Raw genomic sequence first — 19,910 nt, 5'->3', positions numbered from 1 at the left:
ATGGGGATGCAGAGATCCACCCACAGCCCTTGGGATCCACAGGGGATGCAGAGATCCACCCACAGCCCGTGGGGATCCACGGGGATTCAGAGATCCACCCACAGCCCGTGGGATCCACAGGGGATTCAGAGATCCACCCACAGCCCATGGGATCCACAGCTATACAGAGATCCACCCACAGCCCATGGGATCCAAAGGGATGCAGAGATCCACCCACAGCCCCTGGGATCCACAGGGGATGCAGGCATCCTGGAGCAGGTTGGATGCCTGGAGGAGGCTGTGATCCTGTGGAAGACCCAGTGGAGAGAGGGCCCTGCTTCCAGGCTGGAGCAACCTGTCCTTGCAGGACTGCACCCCGTGGAAGAGTGACCTAGGCCGTGGCAGTTTTGGGGGGATTGCTGCTCGTGAGAGTGGACCCACTCTGGAGAAGTTCACAGGGAGCTGTCTCCTGTGGGAGGGACCCCACAGCCTCACAGGGGAAGGACTCCCCTCCCAGAGCAGCAGAGGAAAATCTCAGCGATAACTGACCAAAACCCCCATGCCCTGTCTCCCTGCACTGCTGATGGAAGGAGGGAGGGGCAAGGAGTAAAAAAGGTGTTTTAAGGGCTTATTTTATCTCTCATTATCTGACTCTGTTGGTAATAAATTAACTTTGTACCTCTAAGTTGAGCCTTTTTGCCCTTGGGAGCCTTTTCTCCCTGTCCTTATCTCAACTCATGGAGTCTTCGTTAAATTTTTCTCTCCTCTGCCCAGCTGTGGCAGGGGAGGGTGAGTGAGTGACTTTTGTGGGTGCCTGGCATTTGGCCGGCGTCAAACCACAAGAGAGGCAAAAGTTTGGAAGGAAGCAGCTTGCAGTGTGCACGCTTCATTGCAGAAGCTTCACATAATTTGCTGGGAAGAGGCCGACTCTGCCGTGGCACTGTCCCCGCCACCAGCCTTCATCCACCATCTCAATGTGCGTGATTCTGTCATCGGGATCAAAAGAAATCTCATCATCTCCATCTGCAAAAATTGTCAAGAAAAGACAGTCACAATGCAAAGAGAACCCCGGAGAGAGCTGGTGCACGTTCCTCCTCCCACCTTCCCCCAGGCAGGAGACAGAACAAGTGCCCTGGTAACCTCCAAGAGTTTACCTCACCCAGCCCTCATCCAACTGCACAGATAAAGCAGAGAAAGAGCAAGACCTCACAGATGAAAGACAAAGTTTTTCTGTTCCTATCCTGCTTCGGGCCAGGACAAGGTGAATTTTTTGCAGTAGCTGGGAGGGGCCATGACCAAGATACAGAGGTTATTCTATACCACTTCGTGTCATTGCCAGGGGTGGGGGAAAGGGACTCTGGATTCCAAGGAAGACAAGGTTTCTTCTGCTTGAGAAAATGTGGTGGAGGGGGCAGTCCAATATTGTCTATTGGTAGGTGTTTTTCTGTGTGAATAATTTCTTTTCTTATACCTGCTGTTATTAACATTGTTGCTGTTACTGTTCACTTTCTTATTGCTGTTTCCGGTAAATTGTTCTTATCTCAGCCTGTGATCTTTGTCTTTTTGTGCCTCCAATTGGAGAGGCGTTGCATGTTTTTTTACTGGGAGTACTAAATTGGAGAACACTGTTCCTGCACCATGACAGTTCCCAAGCCAAGTCTCATTCTGCTTCCCAGGTGGAAGAAGTTTAAACCACCAAGCCACAGTCTCTTCCCCACTGCTGACAGGGTGTACCCCCATGTGGCCGTTGCACAGCCCTGGCGGGGCACAGCGCCTTCCCCGAAGCCCTGAGGGCAGACCCACCTCCTTGGTAATCGTAGAGAGCCACTGCACAGATCCCGGGGCTCTGCTCCTCGAAAGCACTGTCCATGCTCCCTGCAGAACACAGGTCAGACATGAGACAGGGGCTGGAGCAGCCACACAGTCCTGGTCAGCGCCACCCTCCAGCCCAGCTCTGGGGAAGCACATCCAAGCCCTGTCAGCAAGGAGAGGTGCACCACAGCCCAAAGCAAGGTGTGAGCTCCCTTCCCTTCTTCAAGGAGACGGCTGGGTCTTCTCCTAAGAAAAAGGCTGGGAATAACTCCAACCTCTTCACGTGCCATCTCCAGTACCAGCAAAGCTGCGATGGAAGTACCGGCAGCAGCCCATGCAGTTTGCTCCTGCGCTTGAATAAAGGCTACCTGCACTCCTCACACCAGGAGACTCCACCAGACCAGGTCTCAGGAACACCAACCTTGTGGGGAATGGGCTGAACCAGGGGCACCCCCAGACCCCAGTGCAGCACTGCCAGGAAACTGTAGCAGGAGAATTAGTCCACATCCAGCTTCTGCCGGGCCTGTGGCAGCCTCCTGCCCAGACCCTGATCCAGCAAAGTCCTGCTGCCTGGTCCAGCATCCCATGCAGTTCATCTGCACCATAGAGCTGGGCAGGGAACTGGGACACAACCAAGTCTCCATCATCAGAAACTGCTATCCTGACCACAGCAGACTCCAGGATAAAAATTCCCTCTGGAGTTTGTCTCATACCCCCAGTGAGGCTAGTGAACAGGTACAAGCTCCCCAAGACATGGGCTCTTCCATCAGTACTCACCCAGGTGGGGCTGGCTCTGTCTGGGCTCCTGAGGAAGGATCACCTCATAGTCTTCACCTTCATCTCCTCCAAAGTCATAGGTGGTATCCAGCTTTCCCAGCGGAGCTGGCAGCTCCTCATAGTCAGCACCTCCACTGGTAATGTCACAGTAGTCAGAGGGCTCTGGCAGCTCCTCATATTCTCCACCAACATCCAAACTTGTACTGTAGGTGTGCTGGTCCTCGCTGGGGACCTTGCACAGCTCTGCATCCAGATCTGCTGGCCTTGGTGGCAAAGTGGGTGGTACTTCCTCATCCTCCCTTTTGGCCTCCTGCCATGTGGTGGGAAAGTGACAGGAAAGTCACCTGCAGAGCACCCACCACACGCAGCTCTTCCCTTACTCCCAGCCCCTGACACAAGGCAGCCCCTTTCCTGCTGCCAGGGCACAACTGGAGCATTGTCCCCTGCACACCAGGGAAACAGCTGAGCTACTGGGGCCGTGCTGAACCACAGCTGGGATTGCTCTGGAGACCCTCAGGACTCACCTGCTTGAACTCTGTTCAAACTTCACTACAGGCCATGGCAGTGCCACTGCACTGACCCACTCCCAGAGCTTGTCCCGTGGGGTCAGGTGCTGTGCAGTCATGTCCCATCCCAATGCTTCCCCTTATCCTTCCAAAGCCTCTCACACCCTGTGGCTGTGTTCCACATCTTCCTGCAGGGCTGCCCGTAAAGCACAGCCCCTCCCAGGTGCAATCCCCTCCGCCTGCTCCCCTCCCCAGCTCTCCCAGGTGGCCTTGGCACCTGCTCTCCTGGTGACACGGGCTGGTCCCCAGCAGTGCTCCTGGGGACCCTCGCTGTCGTGGCTGGAGGGACTGCCCCAGTGTGCTCCTTCTCTCTTGGAGGGATTTCCTGCTGGAGAAAAGCCATCAGACCGCTCAGTCCCTTGGAACAATGGTTGTTCACATTCCCAACAGAACAACTCAGAACATTTTCCTCTGCCTATAAACCTGCTCTGGGCCTGGGCACTCACAGGCTGGTGACAAGAGCGGGGCAGCCCCAAAGAGGAGCATTTTGAGGGGGGGGACAGCTTCACTGTTAACACCCCTGTGTCCTCCGAGTGTAGGAACAGCACCAGCTTTCTGAGATGCATCCCACGTACAGACTCCTGGGGTAGCAGTGCTGGGAAGAAGTTACCAGACTGTTTGCCAGGCACCAGAGGCAAAACAAGCTGAGGCCAGAGCACAGGTGCCATGGTTGGGTGCAGATATGTCCTTATATGAGTGTTTGGTGTGCTGAAAAGGAAACTCCTGTGACAAATGTGAAGCTCAGTGGCCATTCTTGGCAGCGGCAGGGAAACAGTTTAGGCAGGAAGTTACCCTCAAGAAGCCAGATAGAAGGACATGGAGCTGCAAGGCTTTGAGGAAAAGTCTGTGTCATGAGTCTGGGAGGACAGGGCAAGACAGCCCCGGCTCACCTGCTGCCGAGCTGCGCGGTGCTCCCGGGCCTGCCGCCTCACCCGCTCCTCCTCTGCCTGCCTTCTGCTCTCCTCCTCCGCCGATTTGGCCATGTGTTCAAACCGCGACCGCAGGCTGCTGGTGCCACTGGAAGCTCCTGTGAGGAGACCACTGATTGACCCAGCCCTACATCTTCCTTCCACCACCCCAAGCATTCAGGAGAAACCCAGACCTCTGCCTCTTCTAGAGAAACTTGCACTTCAGCCACCTTCTCCTGCCCTCCAGCACAGGTTAAACCCCAATCCCACCACAGCACACACCCGCCAGCATGCTGCCACAGAGGGACTGTGAGGCCCACAGCTTCCTAAGCCCAGAGCTGGTACTCATGTCTCACCTGCTTCCAGGGGTCTCGTTTTCTCATAGGAGGAGGTAGGAGCTGCCATCTCATCAAAGCCAGCAGCACTCTGCAAGAGGAAGTGAAAGAATTGTTCAGCTTGTTGGGCAGTGCTAGTGCTGGCTTTGGGTACTGGTGATGGCAAGCTTTGTTCCCAGGTGTGTTTGTCCGCACCTGTACACTTGCCCTGGCCCAGGAGAGGCTGTTTGTTGGCTGTAGTCCCTGCTTCTGATACCTCCCTGTCCTGGGGACGAACCTGTCGCCCCCCAGCCAAGGACACAGGTGTCCCTGCCCAAGAGGTGGCACTGAGAGCTGCAAAGGTGCTGTGGAGCCCAGCGGGGGAGGTTGAGCAGTGGCACAGGACAGCAGGGCTGGGGGCACTCCCTGTACCATGGCAGGGAGCTGGGAGGATGCCTGGAAGGATTCCTGGCCATCTGCCTCTTCCCCAGGCCCAGGGACACTGTGCATCCATCCCTGCACTCTCCGTGGACGAGGGCTGAAAGCACTTCCCTGCTGGATGCACGGCTGCCTCACCTGTCGTGTGTGTGCAGGCTGGAAACCAGCACCAGAGCGTGAACGCCCGCGGCATCACCGGCTTCAGCAGGTATGGAGACAGCCTGAACCGGGAATTGTATTGGTGGAGAGGGTGCAGGAAAACCAAAGTGAGATAGAGAAGGCTTAAGGGTTTATCTGCTTTCATGAGAAAACTACTTCATGCAAAAAGAAACGAACAGGTAGGATCCACTTTTCAGCTTGACGTTTTACACCAGGTGTCACAATAGGCTGGTGGCTGGCTGCAGCCATGGAGCCCCGACAGTAGCTCTGCTCTTCCTGCAGAAAACACACCTGAGCAGGCAAACCAGCCTGCAGGCTCAGAACCAGGTGTCTACAGGTCACAGCAGAGGCCTGGACATGCTGTGTAGATGACAGCACTTGTATTTTGTGTGAGCCTTAGTCTGATAGCGAGTGTCCACAACTTTACCAAAGGGGAGTTCAGGCTGCCTGAGGGTCTGTTATGCTCTGCTCTGGTGCCATGAATTCAGCATTTCTCCATTCCTCAGGACCAGGCAATCTGAAACTTAGTTACTTGCCCAAATAATCCTTATTTTTACCATGTTTATGCTTCAGTATTCTCAAAATGCACAAGTTCATGTTCACTTTGAGTCAAACAAGAACTGCTTATCTCCTCTCTGCATCCTGCTTCCCAAATGACCCACAGCCCTTTTACCAAGTCCTCATCTGCTTTTGCAAGTTTTTTTTGATCACGTACAAGATGTGCCTTTTGTCAACGCCCCTCCATTTGCTGTTGTTAAATTCACAGATAGTGTTAATCTCTTCTGAGGGCAGGACAACATTCCCTCTCTGTTGCTGGCCCAGCCTACACCCACAGCATGGACAGGACCCTGTGGGTTGTTTCAGGGTGTTTGCATCCTCCCCTGCTTCCTCGAGCTCCAGAGGACAGCAAGGTCGGTGCTGTACCAGGCACAGCACTGTGGCCCCAGCAGGGGAAGGAGGTTTCAGGGAAGGCACCCTCACTGCCTCTTCCAAATGCCCCAAAGCCCCAGGATTCACATCTTTTTGGCTATCCACATCCATGCAGGTCACCACCCACTGGCGGGACTCCCCTTGCCTTCAGGGCAACGAGCTGAGCACGGAATTGATCCCAGTGCCTCAGTCTGAGTTGTGACTGTACATGAGGCTTTGCCTGGTGCCAGCCCAAACAGAAAACCTGAACCAGCAACTTGGAGACCTCTTCTCATGCACAGCAGACTGATCTATGCCAATCCCATCCCTGCTGGAGTTTGTCAAGGGGTGCAGAAAGATTTAGCACCTGAAGAGACCATGAGTCACTCCTTGATAGGACTGAAAAACCTGCAGAGGGTAACAAACAGCAGAAAAGTGAGGGGCGACAGAGTGTCGTGAGGAATTCCTGCATTACAGTCTCTCCAGGCTGCATCCCTCTGCACCCTCTGGTATTTCACGCTCAGCCAGTTCCTTCTTGCCATAGCTGTGCATTGGGATCTCGCCTCCACTGGGGGAATCTCTTCTCTTTCAGATGGGCAAAAAGCAGTGATTAGGAGGAAGAAATTGCAGGCTGCAGCAGTCTTACCTTATCCACTCTATCCTTCTGGACCCCATAACGGCCTCCAAACCCCTTGGCATAGTCTGTATGGAAAAAATGTTATTTTATAGTATTTTGTATGCACGTCTTACTTTGGCATGCTGTGACCAGTGATATGAGTTCGCATGTGTTATCTCTAGTCAGTTCCATATGTGATGATATACAGATAAAGCTAAGTGCTCTGGATAGTAGCTTCTAGCACTAATCCCACCCTCCTTCCAGCTGAGGGCATAGGTGTGCGGGGCTGTAGCTGCCAAACCCGAGCCCAAGGCACCAGGGCGAGGCCAGTCACCCCACCTGAGTGGAGCATGGTCCTGTCCAGGGAGGTCAAACCTGCTGTACACAAGACATTCCTGGGATCTGCTCTGCCTCATTCCTCTGAGAGCTCCTGACTTCAGTGTGTGACCTATGTGTGCGAAGAGCAAATCTGGACAGAACTGGGGCAGGGAGGTTACAATGAGCTTATGGTTAGGAATGACTCTCACAGAGAAAGCACAGCAGTGTCTGGGAGTCCTGATTGAGGGGCTCACGTTCCGTGTCCCCCACTGGTCCAAGCTCCCACCCACTCTGCCCTTGTGCTTTGGAGTTCACAGCTGCTCTGCAACGTGCCGGACACATTCTGTTTTCAGCAGCTGGATCTCTTACTATGAACCAGAAGCTCCAGACAAGGGTCTCTGTGTGCTCTAAGGAAACTGCTACCACATCTGGCAACATTGCCCAACCTCTTTGAGATGCGTGCGGTTGCACTTCTTCCTGATGGTCCCAGCCAAGGGCATTCTTGTCCTGACGATCCCGCTGGACCCCAAACTTCCCACCAAAGCCCATAGAATAATCTTCAGCCACAGAGATCCAGATCAGGGCATGGAAGAGAACACACAAGGGAGGGAAGGAGACAAGCGGCAGCAATGTGAGTTCAGGCTGTTCTCACAAGTTTTCCATGTCCGGGACTTGGAGAAAGACATGGAACAAGGACAGATATCCCCACTGGTGCTGCAGCAACAGCCCTCCCTCCTCCCTGGGATATGTCACCTGCTATTAGCACCTGCCTGGGCTTCCCCTTCACCTTTCCTTTGTTGATATGCTCCAAGAGATCCCTATGCCCACAGAACTCTTCTGCTCCTCTTACTTTAGCCTGAACTCTTTTCAGCAGCCATGAAATGTGCAATGGTTTTCCTCGCCTGGCCCATTCCCAGCAGCTCCTTTTAGCTCCTCCACCACTCCTGCAGCAGATTGCAAATGCCCTGCACAGTGCCCCATAGTCCCAGCGGGCACAGTCTCCAGCTCCAGCCCTGACACTGCCTGCTCCCTCTCCTCAGCTCCCCCAGCTCCCTCACCTCCTCCAGCACCCCCGGCTCACCCAGCTCCCTCAGTCTCTCCCACCTCACCCAGCCTCTCCAGCTCACCTGGCTGCCGTGGCTCACCTTTCTGAGAGTCATGCTTCTCTGCCTGGCTCTTGTAGTCAAATCCCACAGCTGCTTTGTCCACCTTGTCCCTTTCCACTCCGTAACGGCCACCAAAGCCCTTGGAGTAATCTGGGGTGGTGTATGGAGTCAAATGCTGCCCCCAGCATGGGGCTGGTGAGGAGAGGATAGGGAGCAGCACTGGGAAGGGCCCCCAGGGAGAAGGGAGAGCAGCAGATATTATGGAAACACCACAGAAGATGAAGGGTTGGAGGGGACAGAGTGGGTGGCAAGGAGCACCATGGATGAGAGCCTGCAGGAATGGGGGAACAAGGCAAATGGGGGTCAGGGCACCAGGAGACACAAGACACCAGGAGGAAAGGAAGAAAACAGACATGCCGAGGACAGTGGGAGCTCTGTCACCCATGAAGGCAAAGCCAAGCACGGCTTGGGCACTGACAGTCCATCCCTCGTCCCACTGCCATCAGTCCCTCACCCACCTCCAGAGCCAGCATTTCAGCCTGTGGTCTGCCAGCCCCAGGAAAGGGCTGTGAGTAAGACGCCAAGTCTTGGGAGCACAGGAATGGCAAAAGGGCTCAGGCTTGCTGTAGTGGAATCTCAGCTTCCACAAAGACCCACTGACCCTGGGGACTGCCACCAAGGCTGAACCCCCCCTTTCTGCAGACTTGCTCCCCCTCTTCTCCCTGGCACACTGCCCATTGCGTGAGAGCCCAGCACAGTTGCCTTGTGCCGCTCCTTTTTCCATCTCTGAACCAGTGATCCATTAATGACTGTGTTCAGCTGTTTTCTAAGGACCACACGGTTATTACTGGCTGATTCCTGAGACATTTCAGCCTCCATCCTGACTCCTGGCTGTACAGACTCCTCTTTTCAGACACCTGCCTGCTCAGTCTTTAAATCCTGCCCTTCAGGAGTAAATGGGAGTCACCTCTCCCTGTTCCCTGATGCTAATCTCACAGATCTGCATTTCACGGGACTGGGTTGAGGCTTCTCCAACAACTTCAGCCGTACCAATCCATGGAGGCTGTGATCTAGAGAGATATGCATAAGAACATTTTGTATTCCAGAATGGATCTGTGTTTCATAGAAGATCAGTCATCTCTAAGTCCTAAAAATTCTTAAATTTATTGTGACTAAACTATTATCTGCCTATGAGGCTGTTATGAAATGGATCTTTAAGAGAGCTGTTTCCAGTAAACACAGATTTTATGACTGTTACCTTGCTGCTGGAGCTTCCAGTATGGACACATTTTTATGAACAGCAATCCAAACACTATTTCAGACATTCCCATTTCCTGAGCAATTTCTGTGGTTTCACATAGCCTGATTAACTCCTTTGTCTATAGGAATATGTTAATGGAGCACAACTGCATGTCACTCATTATTTTAAGATGAACCAAGAATGCCTCAAACCATTTTCCTTCTCTTATAGTTTCCTTTTAAATGAACCTGATTCAGTTCTTTCCTTGGTAATGCAGTATTCCTCACATTTACCTAAAACAGCAACAGACCATGCCCTCTCATCTTCTCCTGGGTGCAGAATATTTAAAATACCCTTAGTTTCAATTCTTGCACTGTTTGTTGAATTATCAGCAGAATTCTGCAGAAGTTTGGACGCTTTGCTTTCATATCCATTGCTGTGCCTTTTCCTTACAGGGCTGCTTTTCCAGCCATCAGTTCTCAAGTGCTACAGTGGTCAGGCTTCCTCTGGAGCAGTTCTGCGAAGGGCTTTGAGAGGAGAGGAAGCACTAGCCATCCATCACAGGGTGGGAGTGTCTCCTCTGCTCAGCCAGGACGGGGTTTCCACCAAAGCAAAGCACAGAAACAAGCAGGATGTACAGCATGAGGATGGTGACAGGACAGCAGCGAATGGGCCCACGAGGGTGATGGACTGGGAACAGGAATCTGAATCAAGAGGCAGGAGACTGTGCCACAGCCAGCAGCGTGGGACACTGCGAGCAGAAGAGAAGCTGGGCAAAGGGTCAAAGGGCCACATGTGCCCATGGACTTGCCTTTCTGGGACGAGTGTTTCTCCACCTCACCCTTGTATTCAAAGCCCAGTGCTGACTGGAACAAGAAGGGGAGGACTGTCAATCATCCTGAGGGCAGAGGTGGGTCTCAGCCTCCCTCCCCTGGGGCCAGGCTGTTACTGGCTCCCTGTGTAGTGCTGCAGCAAGCAGGGGCAAACACCACAGCCCCTGGACAAGCAGTGTTCTGCCTGGATGGGACAGGCCCACCACAGCAGTGCACACCAGTTACCTCCACAGGTGCCCCACGCTGCGCCATCGGCCACTGCCCTGCGCGCAGGTGAGCTGCGCTCCAGCGTGACCGCGGCACGTGGCACACCCTGCATGCCCCGCGCTCTGAAAACTGAGCCACGGTCTGGCACGCAGCAGGGCTCTGGGGGCAGCAGGGGCCACAGGTACGTATTTCAGCTGCACTGCCCAGCATACCTTGTCTGCTCGGTCCCGCTGGACTCCAAACTTGCCGCCAAAGCCCTGGGCTGCATCTGTCTGGGAGGAGTGCTTCCCAACATCAGCAACGTACTCATGTCCTACTGCGCACTGAGAGGAGAGAGCGGGACGTGAGCATCCACGGTGGACAGGCAGAGGCACCACAGCTGCATCCACATGCTGCTGACACGCTTGCAACCACAGAGCAACAGGCCCAGGCTGAGTGTGCCAATGGTGCCCACGCCCTCCACGTGCCTTTGCCAGCAGCGGCTCTGCTCTGAGGCCCGGGAGGAGCCTCAAGGGCTCAGCAAACCGTCCCCACTGCCAGCTCAGCAAGCAAAGTACGGGATGCCAAATGCCAGCCGCTCTCCAGAGCTGGTGGAGTTGCATGGTGGATAATCACAGGGGAGACAAGAGAAAGGTGCAGACAGCACACACAGCCGAGAACTCCAGGCAGAGGTCTGGCACCCACCCCCTGTTTCTGTATCTGACAGCGAGGGCAAGCAAACCTGGCCACAGGCCAGGCCATCATCCTGCTCTCCCTGCTGGAGGTGCTGTGGCCAGGAACCACAGACACTCTATGCCAAAATGGAGTGGCTGGGCTCAGACTATGCTGGACCAAAGTGAGGATGTTTTTGTTGAGCAACCTCTTGGCCTTTGTCTGGTTTTGCCAGGATGTTGCAAGTGTTCAGCTTCTGCCCCTTCTCCTGAGGACTGTGTGCAGTTCCTGACTACAACAGCTCTGGCAGGGAGAGCAGGGAATTTTTGAGGACAGTCTTTCTCACCCTGCCATCCTGGTTCAATCCCAGTGACCACACCTATGGATCTCCACTGCGACCTAATCATCTCACTTCTGAGAAAGAAGCATTAAAGGCTGAAAGGTACAGGAAGAAGTGTGATAATGATTCTCACAAAACATAGATCAGATCTGATGTATAGGGCTTTATCTTGGGCAGATAGGAGGTCTGTAATGCAGAATATGAGGATGGAATTACTATACATTAGTTCTCCAAGCACAAGTAGGGAGGCACCAGATTTAATTGTTACGCAGGCTGAACAGCCACAGGAAGCCCTTCACAGCTAGTGAGAGCATTGCAAGGAAGATGTAGAGATGAGTTACACAAATTAATTCAAACAGATCCTGGAGACAGATTATGGGCTAGCTGGACATGTGTGAGTCTGTGCAACCATGCAAACTCTCCATCCTCTCCCTTCGGGGTCAGGCCAGAAAACAGGGATGCCCCTTCCTTTACGAGAAAAGCACTCTTCCACTGAGGCCCAAGGAAGCCTTCCACAGCTGTTACCTTATCCATTCGGTCTTGCTCTGTTCCAAATTTGCCCCCATAGCCATAGGATGCCTTGGGGCCGGTCTCCAGCTCCTTCTTCTTGATGACCTCGTGTTCCTCTGATACCTTGCTCCTCAGCTGATGGATGCTGGAGACAGAGACAGGGCAGGTCAGCGTGGGATTTCGCAGAGCCCTGCAGCTATTCGGAGCATCCCTGCGCCCCTGCACCAGTCAGAGCCCAGCAGGACGCACACGCAGGGCCAGCTGCCTGCTCTGGGCTCCCCTGGGTGCCAGCCACACACGCAGCCGCTGCGCCTGAGAGGGCACGCCGGGGACTGGCAAGGGACCAGCGGAGTCAGGGGGACATCCAACCCTGTTCAGGGCTACACCCCGACTTTTTCGGGACCCCACACCTTCCTTTTCCCGGGTGCCGCACTGGACACCCTGCGGGGCTGCGCAGGGCTGTCCCGGACAGCCCCATGTGCGGGCGCTCGCCCCGCCATTCCCCACAGCTGCGGGGCGGGACCCAGCGAGGAGCCGCGGAACGGGGCTGTGCCCGCGGTACCGCCCCGCTCTCCTCCGCAGGGCCGGTCCCCGCCCCGGCAGGGCTCGCTCTGTCCCCGCGGCGCCGGTCCCGCACGGCCCCCGCTCCCGCATGCCCCCCGCTCCCGGTCCCGCTCCTGGTCCCGCTCCCGCTCCCGCACGCCCCCCGGTCCCGGTCCCGCTCCTGGTCCCGCACGGCCCCCGCTCCCGGTCCCGCTCCTGGTCCCGCACGGCCCCCGCTCCCGGTCCCGGTCCCGCTCCCGCACGCCCCCGGTCCCGGTCCCGCTCCCGCACGCCCCCGGTCCCGGTCCGCTCCCGGTCCCGCTCCCGCACGCCCCCGCTCCCGCTCCTGCTCCCGCACGCCCCCGCTCCCGCTCCTGCTCCCGCACGCCCCCGCTCCCGGTCCCGCACGCCCCCGGTCCCGCTCCCGGTCCCGGTCCTCCCCGCCGCACTCACTCGATGTGCCCGGCGCGGCCGGAGCCCTCGACGGTTTTGGCTCCCCAGCGCTGCTCCCGCTCGGAGATGTCGTTCTGCGGAACGAACCGCGGCCGTCAGCCCCGTGGGACCAGGCACCCCGTCCCCGCCGGGCGAGGTGACACCCGGCAGGAGCGAGATTCGCTGCTCCGGAAAATACTCGAGAAACCGCAGTGACCTCAGCCCTCCGGCCCGGCTATCGCGGCCTTGGGTTGTAGCTTTGTGGAAGGTCTACATATAACATATATTCTATAAAGTGAAGCATCGATAGAGTCTTTCCTAATACACAATAAAGCTGAAAATACACATATATGAAATAGAACGATAAAATTAATACAAAGTCTTATTCTGTTCATACTTAGTCTGAATGCTTCCACAAATTGAAGAAACTAAGTAAACAAACAAAAAAACCTGGACAGTGTAGATTTTATCTAAAACTTTAATAACTTGAAATTATGAGAAAGGAATTTGATTTTCTGCCCCAAACTAGAATCTCTTACTGGAAATAATTAGGCAAGACTGAACCTCAAAAACACAGGACTCTTGTCCAACGGGAGAGGCTTATTAGGAAAGTAATAGAGAACCAAATGGAAAACGAAAATTGTGACCCTGTATGAATGCACAGGGTTCCCCTTCTGCTCTTTTACCAGCTCACTCAGAGTCAAACTAGACAGAAAACAGGAGTGTAAGAGGCACAGAGCTGCACCTGCACAAGTTGACTGTAAACAGAGTAGGATTTTTCATCTGGAAAAAAGATAAATGAGGGAAATCTTGGATCCTGTACAGTTACAAACAGTGTGGGACAGAGAAAATGTGTTTGCTGTGTCTTGTAACATATGTTGTGGAGAGGACAAGGGAAATGACCAGAGAGTCGGTTTAATAAACCCTGCATATTCTGTACTCTTTAAGTGCCATTACTTGTGGTCAGACATGGGGTGTGCAATGATGTAGGAAGTTCTGGAGACTAAACCTGGAGCTGTGTCAGAAACGGCTCAGACAGGTGACCTGGCAGTACCTGCAAGGGGCTGATGGCACTGGGTTGATCCTGCCCTGCCAGCGGTGCAGCAGCTGAGCCCCGAGCCCAGCTGAGCAGCAAGTGCCCAGGGCCAGGAGCTCTTCACACCACCAGCAGAACTGCTGCCACACCAGACACTCACCACAAAATCAGGGTCCGTGTCCCAGTCGTCTCCCTCAGCCTCCACTTTTACCGACACGTTGTGTCCCACAACTGCTTTCCACATCTGCACAACAAGGACGTGGTGTCACCCAGGGTGGCCGCACGTGGCGACAGCAGGCTTTATACCCAGTCACAGCAGAACCTGGGCTGGAGGGGGCCCTTACAGGCCACCTGTCCTCACACATCTGTCCCTCATACAGCACAGGGCACCCCAAAACAGCTGCTCCTGAGCCCCAGCATGTCTTAGAGCAAAACACACAGGGAGTGGTGGATGTAAACCACAGCCTTCGTGCACCCTGACTCTGCAGTAGGAACACGCACCTTCTTACAGTGTAAACAAACGCTGGCATACAATTTCCAGATTCTGCTTTTCCAACACACATTAATTTTCTGCGCTGTGGGAGGCTGTTCCCTGTGTTACCCCCCCATTAGCATGGTTGTACACACCCCTATGGCGTGCTCCAGCACCGTGACGCTGTGCGGCTGGAACTGAGGTGGACTCCTCAAGCCTCTTGTCTGCTTTTCAACCTTTTAATCCCCGTACAGTAGCCTAGAGAAGGGTCAGAGCAAGGCTGGACAGCAGTGTGACAGAGCTGGTGCTGTGTGGGGTTCACGTTTGTCACGTGGAGAAAATGGAAAATGGGGCTTAAAAGCACTCTAGCTAAACCGGCTGAGGCTGTGGTGGGACCACTCCTGCAGGTCTGGAGGAAGTGATGGGCCCAGAAAGTGGAAGTTAAAAGCAATGCGAAATCTAAAACCCCTACGTTTCATTTTCAAGGTGACCGTGAAAAATACATGATGAAAAAGCCCTCCCCAAACAATGGAGTTTTTACAAAATGAGAGAGAGGAGTTGGCTGCCCCTTACACCCCAGAGCAATCACTCTCTTCAGAGCCCCCTCCCTTCATATCCCACCCCTTTTACTGCCTGCGGTGTTGAGGAACCACAAGTTCTCTGTGTTGCCCAAAGCAGCTTTTTCATGGGGCAGACAGAAAGATTGAAGAGAATGCGCAGGGAAGACTGAGCTGAGCGCTGTTCTCCATCACACCAAACTGTGACCAAATCAACAGGAAGGAAGAGACCTCCTGTGTGCTGGATCTTCAGTTAACAGCAGCTTTACCCATGTGCTGCTCAGCTGCACTCCCCCCTCACTCCCACGGCTGCATGGAAGCCTCAGACTGCCCCAAGCGCTTGGGGCAGTTGCCCTCTGCGAAAGCAAAATGTTTATGCTGAGTAATTAAGTAATTCTGTGTTTATGCTAAGTAGTTAACTGTCCCACGTCAAGAGCTGCTTAAGTGAATAACCTTCTGGTTTAGTACAGTGCTCTGCTCAGTTTCAAGCTGTCCTTTCCAGAGAACCAGCACTGTAAGACCAGGGAGCAAAGAGAACAGAAACCAAGTGAGCACAGCAGAGATGATTATTTTGTTAAACGAAGGTAGTCAGCTAAGGGAGAAGTTGAAGGGCTAAGGCAGATCTACAGTGAAGACCTGGTTTTAGGTCTTCTCCAGGTGCCTCAGGACCACAGGCGGTCTGTGACATTCCCTACTAACAGCAATCCAGGGCCAAACTGAATACAGCTAACTGCAATTAGAGGCAGGGGAAGCAGAAAGGTTCACGTGGACAACACAGCCCCATCTAACACCACCTTTATTCTTCTTTTCCCCTCCCTCATTTATTGGCATCTCTCATGCCAAAGATTTTTAAAGTCCGTTGCTCATTTTTGTAAAGCGTAAACCAGCAGTAATAACCAGCTAGCACACGGCTGCTCTTTATCAGGGCATCTGATTTGAGCTCAAATAAGATGGCTCAAGGTTTTAAATGCTGTGGTAAACGGTTCTTGACCACCCGTTCTCCAAAGCCACCTGCCATGTATTGTGGGCACCGTGACAAACCAGAGGCTCTAATTGTATCACGAGGCTCTGGACTCTGTCTCTATGAGAAATATCAGCCAGGGTAGCATTTCAACCCTTTTTTTTTGTCCCATTTTCCCCTGGGAAAACATCCACTATAGCACAAATGTAGGGTTGCCACACAGTACATTCTTGCTGGTAGATTTGGAAATGTGGTTCTTTAGAGCCTCAAACACAAGAATCACAAAGAAGACAGGACAACAGCCTGAGAAGCAAATGCTGAGCATTGCCCACCATGCTTGGTCAGGAAGGAGTTATCTTTGCCCACCAAACACAACACCCTTTTGTAGTAATTTCTCACTTTCCACTCCCAACCCCCCCTCAAGTTTTCTTACCTTTAAAGGCTCACCAGTTCCTGCAGACAAACTTGCTGCCTTCTGCTCAGGGACCTGCCGCCAAAGACAGCTTTGGGCCTGTGTCTGTTCAGAGTTCCTGTTTTAACTTCGGCTCTTTTCACTTCCTGCACCCCAGCCCCCAGCTCTGCTCAAGTCATGAGTCCCAGAACTGGCCCCAGCGCTGCAGTTCCCCTGCAGGCTGCCTCTGCCCTGAGACACCGATGCAGTGCAGATCCAGAGTTCCCCCCTCGGCACACTGGATCCCATCAGGTCCCAGCACACCTTCCATTTCAAAGAAGACTCGCACATGGGTATAAAAAAAAAAGAGTTCTGGTGGAGGCACAAATCCTAGAGCCAAGTCTTGAGTGTGCCTTTTACTTTCAATATCTCTCTCCATTACTTGGAGGATTAAGGAGAACACTAACTGTGCCCCTGAACCTTTTCCCATTTACCCAGGACCCTGAAAACTCCTTTAATCAAACTTGTTGCAGTATCACCAGTACCCACACAAAAAACCCAGAATGGGCACAGTCCAAAGCTGCACTGATCTTAAGTCGGTTGTCTGGTGACATCCCTGTCTCAGGCTCCTGGGAGAGAGCAAACACTCCTGAAAAGACTCCAGCACATGGGGGCTTTCACTGTGCTCAGGAACTACTCACCTGTGACTGTGTCCCTCTGTTGTTTCTCCTCAGCACAGGCCTTAATGCTCATTATGAGAGGTGGGTTATTCTGCCCTCAGTGAGGGCACTTGCACAGGTTCCTTGCACCTCATCATGTGCTTTGTCTGCCATTCCCAGATCCTCACACCTGTTCTGCAACAGGAGCTGAGAGGATCAGGAGGGTTCCCCTTAAAGCCCCATGCAGTAACTTGTATGCACTCCTCCCTAGCCCTGATGTTGCTTTCCTCCTGGCACAAAACCAGACCCTGTCCCAGCCTCGGTGGTGGTGCCGAATTGGCGTGAGGGTCCCAGGGATGACAGAGCACAGCTTCTTCGGCTGACCTCCTTCTCAGGCTCTATTGAAGATAGATGAAAAGTCAAGGAAGGACAGGTCCATTGGAGAAGAAATAAAATGTTGAAATGTTTGAGACAGGAAACATCACCTAAAAGGCCCCATCTTTCATCAGGTCAAACCACAAAGCTGTTCAGTCAGACTACACTTAGCAGACAAGGAGTTCCTTCTGAGGTTTTATTCCTGTATTTAATCTAAGCTATAATTGTTCCATCTGCAGCTATAAAATATTTAAATTTATCTGAGGCCTCAGAATTGTGCCTTTCTTCAGTTCAGGGAAAAAAATTGCACAGGCTTTAAGGAAACATACTTTGCTTACAATCCTTGCTCCTGTTAGTGGAAACATTATCTACAGCCTTACAACACCCCAACGCTGGCTTTTGTTCCGACGGTGGTGGGGGACTACAACAGTGACTGTGAACATGGGTACCTGTTCTTGGCTACAGAAAGTTGGAAGGGGACAGTTTGACTGTCACATCTGAATTACCAGCATGTTCCAGCTCACTGTTGCCAACTTCCGTATCTGTCCTGGGGTTGCACAACTCTAACAGGGTGCAGTGTTCAGGCAAAGCTGGAAAAGTAAACCCGAGAAGATATTGTTTTGCTGGAATTGCTTTCACGATGCGTGCAAATGGTTTGGGTTGGAAGGGACCTTAAAATTATTAGCTCCACACACCCCTGCCATGAGCCATTGCCTAATCAAATGCTATTTCTATTTCCTTATCCTGTCAGCTGAAAAAGGCTGAGCAAGAGGTGAGACAGGGAAAAAAAGTCATCACCTAGGCATTCACAGTGTGTAAAGAAACAGAGCTTCTGCAACCATCACGCAAGGCAGCGCACACAAAAGAGACCCGCAGCCCCATCGTGTCCCACACAAGGTGTGGTGATTATGCAGCACTACACCCTCCACTTGGACAGTTACATGACAATGTTACACAAATTCCATCTGAAAAATAAACTTTATTATACATACAGGAGCTCATACCCCAGGAAGCTATAGACAAAATATTTGGTCATTGCATTTGACATAGTTAGAGGAAGTTCACACTGATAATCATGGAGAGTCCACGAAAGGATCTATAGTGCCAGTGCTCTGGACCTGCCAGAGATCCAGCTGCTTGAGCTACCAGTGAAATCAATCCGTCCTCAAACAGGCCTTCTGCACTGGCTAGAGCAGCTTAGTTTACCGGCAGTATCAAAAGAACTACCTCTTTCCCAAGGGAAAAATGTGACTGTTAATGCTCTACTAAGAGGCCGGTACGATTCTCCTGGCCAGTACTCCGAATGAAAACGACCACTCGGGATCTGACAGCGAATGTGACTGGAACTTCCTTTGCATTCGACATTCTCCTTTTGGAAGAGGGCAGTCTCAAATTCAGGAACTTTTTAGAAAACATGGAAATATATCCGTATTTTCATATATCCTAAAAGATCCAGTCCATTTGCATCATTTGATTCAGGTCCAAACATGCCCAAACACCAGCACCAGCTTTATACACCAGAGATACCAAAAGGTTTCAGAACTCTGGCTCCTTCCTCAGCACAGGAAAAGAGTTTATTCCTGGAGTTCCTGCCTTTGCTTTGGGCCCACACAGCACATTATGGACCCCTTCAACACAGCCTGTGCAGGTTCAGTCTCATGACGAGTGGATGAGGAGGCAGGAGCAGGGCTGCTCTAATTTCTAGAGGTAAGGCAGAACTTTCCATCATGAGAGATGCACAAATGCTATAAATAGGAGGGGTTTTAACTTAAGAGCTAAATTTTTTCATGTTTCCTATTCCTTTCAAATAATTAAATTATTGGCATTATTTTACAGGCTTGTTAGGGCAGACAAGCCTTTAAAGGTTAAATGAAGGTTAATTTTTAAATGGAATGCTCACCAGGGCCAGATCTTCAACAGGAGATGCAACTGAGCAGGAAAACATGACTTTAAGATCCACATTCCTTAAAGTGCCCATAACTTCCTTAGGATATGCATTTCAGACAGCTCTGAGGCATGGAGCAAATCTAAGGGGTGGAAGAAAGGGAAGAACCCTCCAGCTACAGTGCTCCCCCAACCCCACTCATGGATTCAGCCTAAGAGGGGGAAGATTGTGCAGTTTTAGAAGTACTGAAGTACTGCAGCAACTCAAGAGTATTTTTCTTATTCCTGCTGCAGCACAATACTATCTAAAATGAGTGGTACTACTTCCAGGTACAGGAACAGATGCTGTCCTTGAGGCTTGCAGCACAACCCTGGCTCAGAAAACAAACCACTCGTGTAGAAACACGGAGGGAAGGGCAGATCTCCTGGGAGCAGTTCCCCAGCCCCAGCACTGACAGCAGCGCCCAGGTGCTGGGTGCAGCTGCTGCTTCAGGGCTGGTTTGGGAAAGGCTGCCCTGCCCTTCTGTGAGGGTGTACCGGGCTGGGGCTCGAGAAGAGGCTGTCACTCCTGTTCACAGGCGGCCCGTAAAGCACAGGAAGAGCAGGACATGGAGAGCAAGCAGATACATGGCCACTAGCAGAGGCAAGTGGGTCCGGGAGCGGAAGAGAGAGCGTAACAGGCGTCGTAGTCCAAGAGTACTCCGAGTCTGGAAGAATAAAGAGAGAGCAGTCACTACAAGGAATGGCTGTGGCCCCAGCTGCCTTCATCCAGCTCTCTGGACCATAGAGGTATGTTTGTTTAAGCTAATGAGCATAAACCTTCCCCAAATCGTTCCACTGTCAGATCCTAACACTAGGGCAATCCTCATGAAATATTCCCCTTCCCCTACTCTCTGCAGGTTGTCCATGACCCAGCC

At 52.7% G+C, this 19,910-nt stretch overlaps 2 protein-coding genes across 4 annotated transcripts in view; both read right to left on the bottom strand.

Annotated features, from left to right (window-relative positions):
• Positions 1-818: 818 nt before the first annotated feature.
• Positions 819-16,189, bottom strand: LOC120752311 (hematopoietic lineage cell-specific protein-like). The gene is made up of 15 exons (XM_040063187.2): positions 16,118-16,189; positions 13,855-13,938; positions 12,680-12,753; positions 11,699-11,828; positions 10,395-10,505; positions 9,954-10,008; positions 7,942-8,052; positions 7,243-7,353; positions 6,509-6,564; positions 4,399-4,468; positions 4,025-4,161; positions 3,352-3,462; positions 2,569-2,878; positions 1,783-1,854; positions 819-1,002 (listed from the first exon to the last, which is right to left on the bottom strand). Exons 2-15 carry the CDS (start codon positions 13,936-13,938, stop codon positions 866-868), a joined length of 1,569 nt encoding a protein of 522 aa, XP_039919121.1. The 5' UTR covers positions 16,118-16,189; the 3' UTR covers positions 819-865.
• A 1,879-nt stretch (positions 16,190-18,068) lies between these two features.
• Positions 18,069-19,910, bottom strand: part of GOLGB1 (golgin B1) — a 40,858-nt gene continuing 39,016 nt past the window's right edge. For all 3 annotated transcript variants that reach the window (XM_040061091.2, XM_040061094.1, XM_058420113.1), the window contains one exon: positions 18,069-19,700. In XM_040061091.2, the coding sequence (XP_039917025.1) occupies positions 19,566-19,700 (135 nt within the window). In that variant the 3' untranslated portion in view covers positions 18,069-19,565. The remainder of the gene's footprint in view (positions 19,701-19,910) is intronic.

This window comes from Hirundo rustica, chromosome 4 (genome assembly GCF_015227805.2).
Source record: "Hirundo rustica isolate bHirRus1 chromosome 4, bHirRus1.pri.v3, whole genome shotgun sequence".
Taxonomy (NCBI): Eukaryota; Metazoa; Chordata; class Aves; order Passeriformes; family Hirundinidae; genus Hirundo; species Hirundo rustica.
Note: the sequence above shows the minus strand (reverse complement) of the source record. Positions and strands in the feature narration are given on the sequence as shown.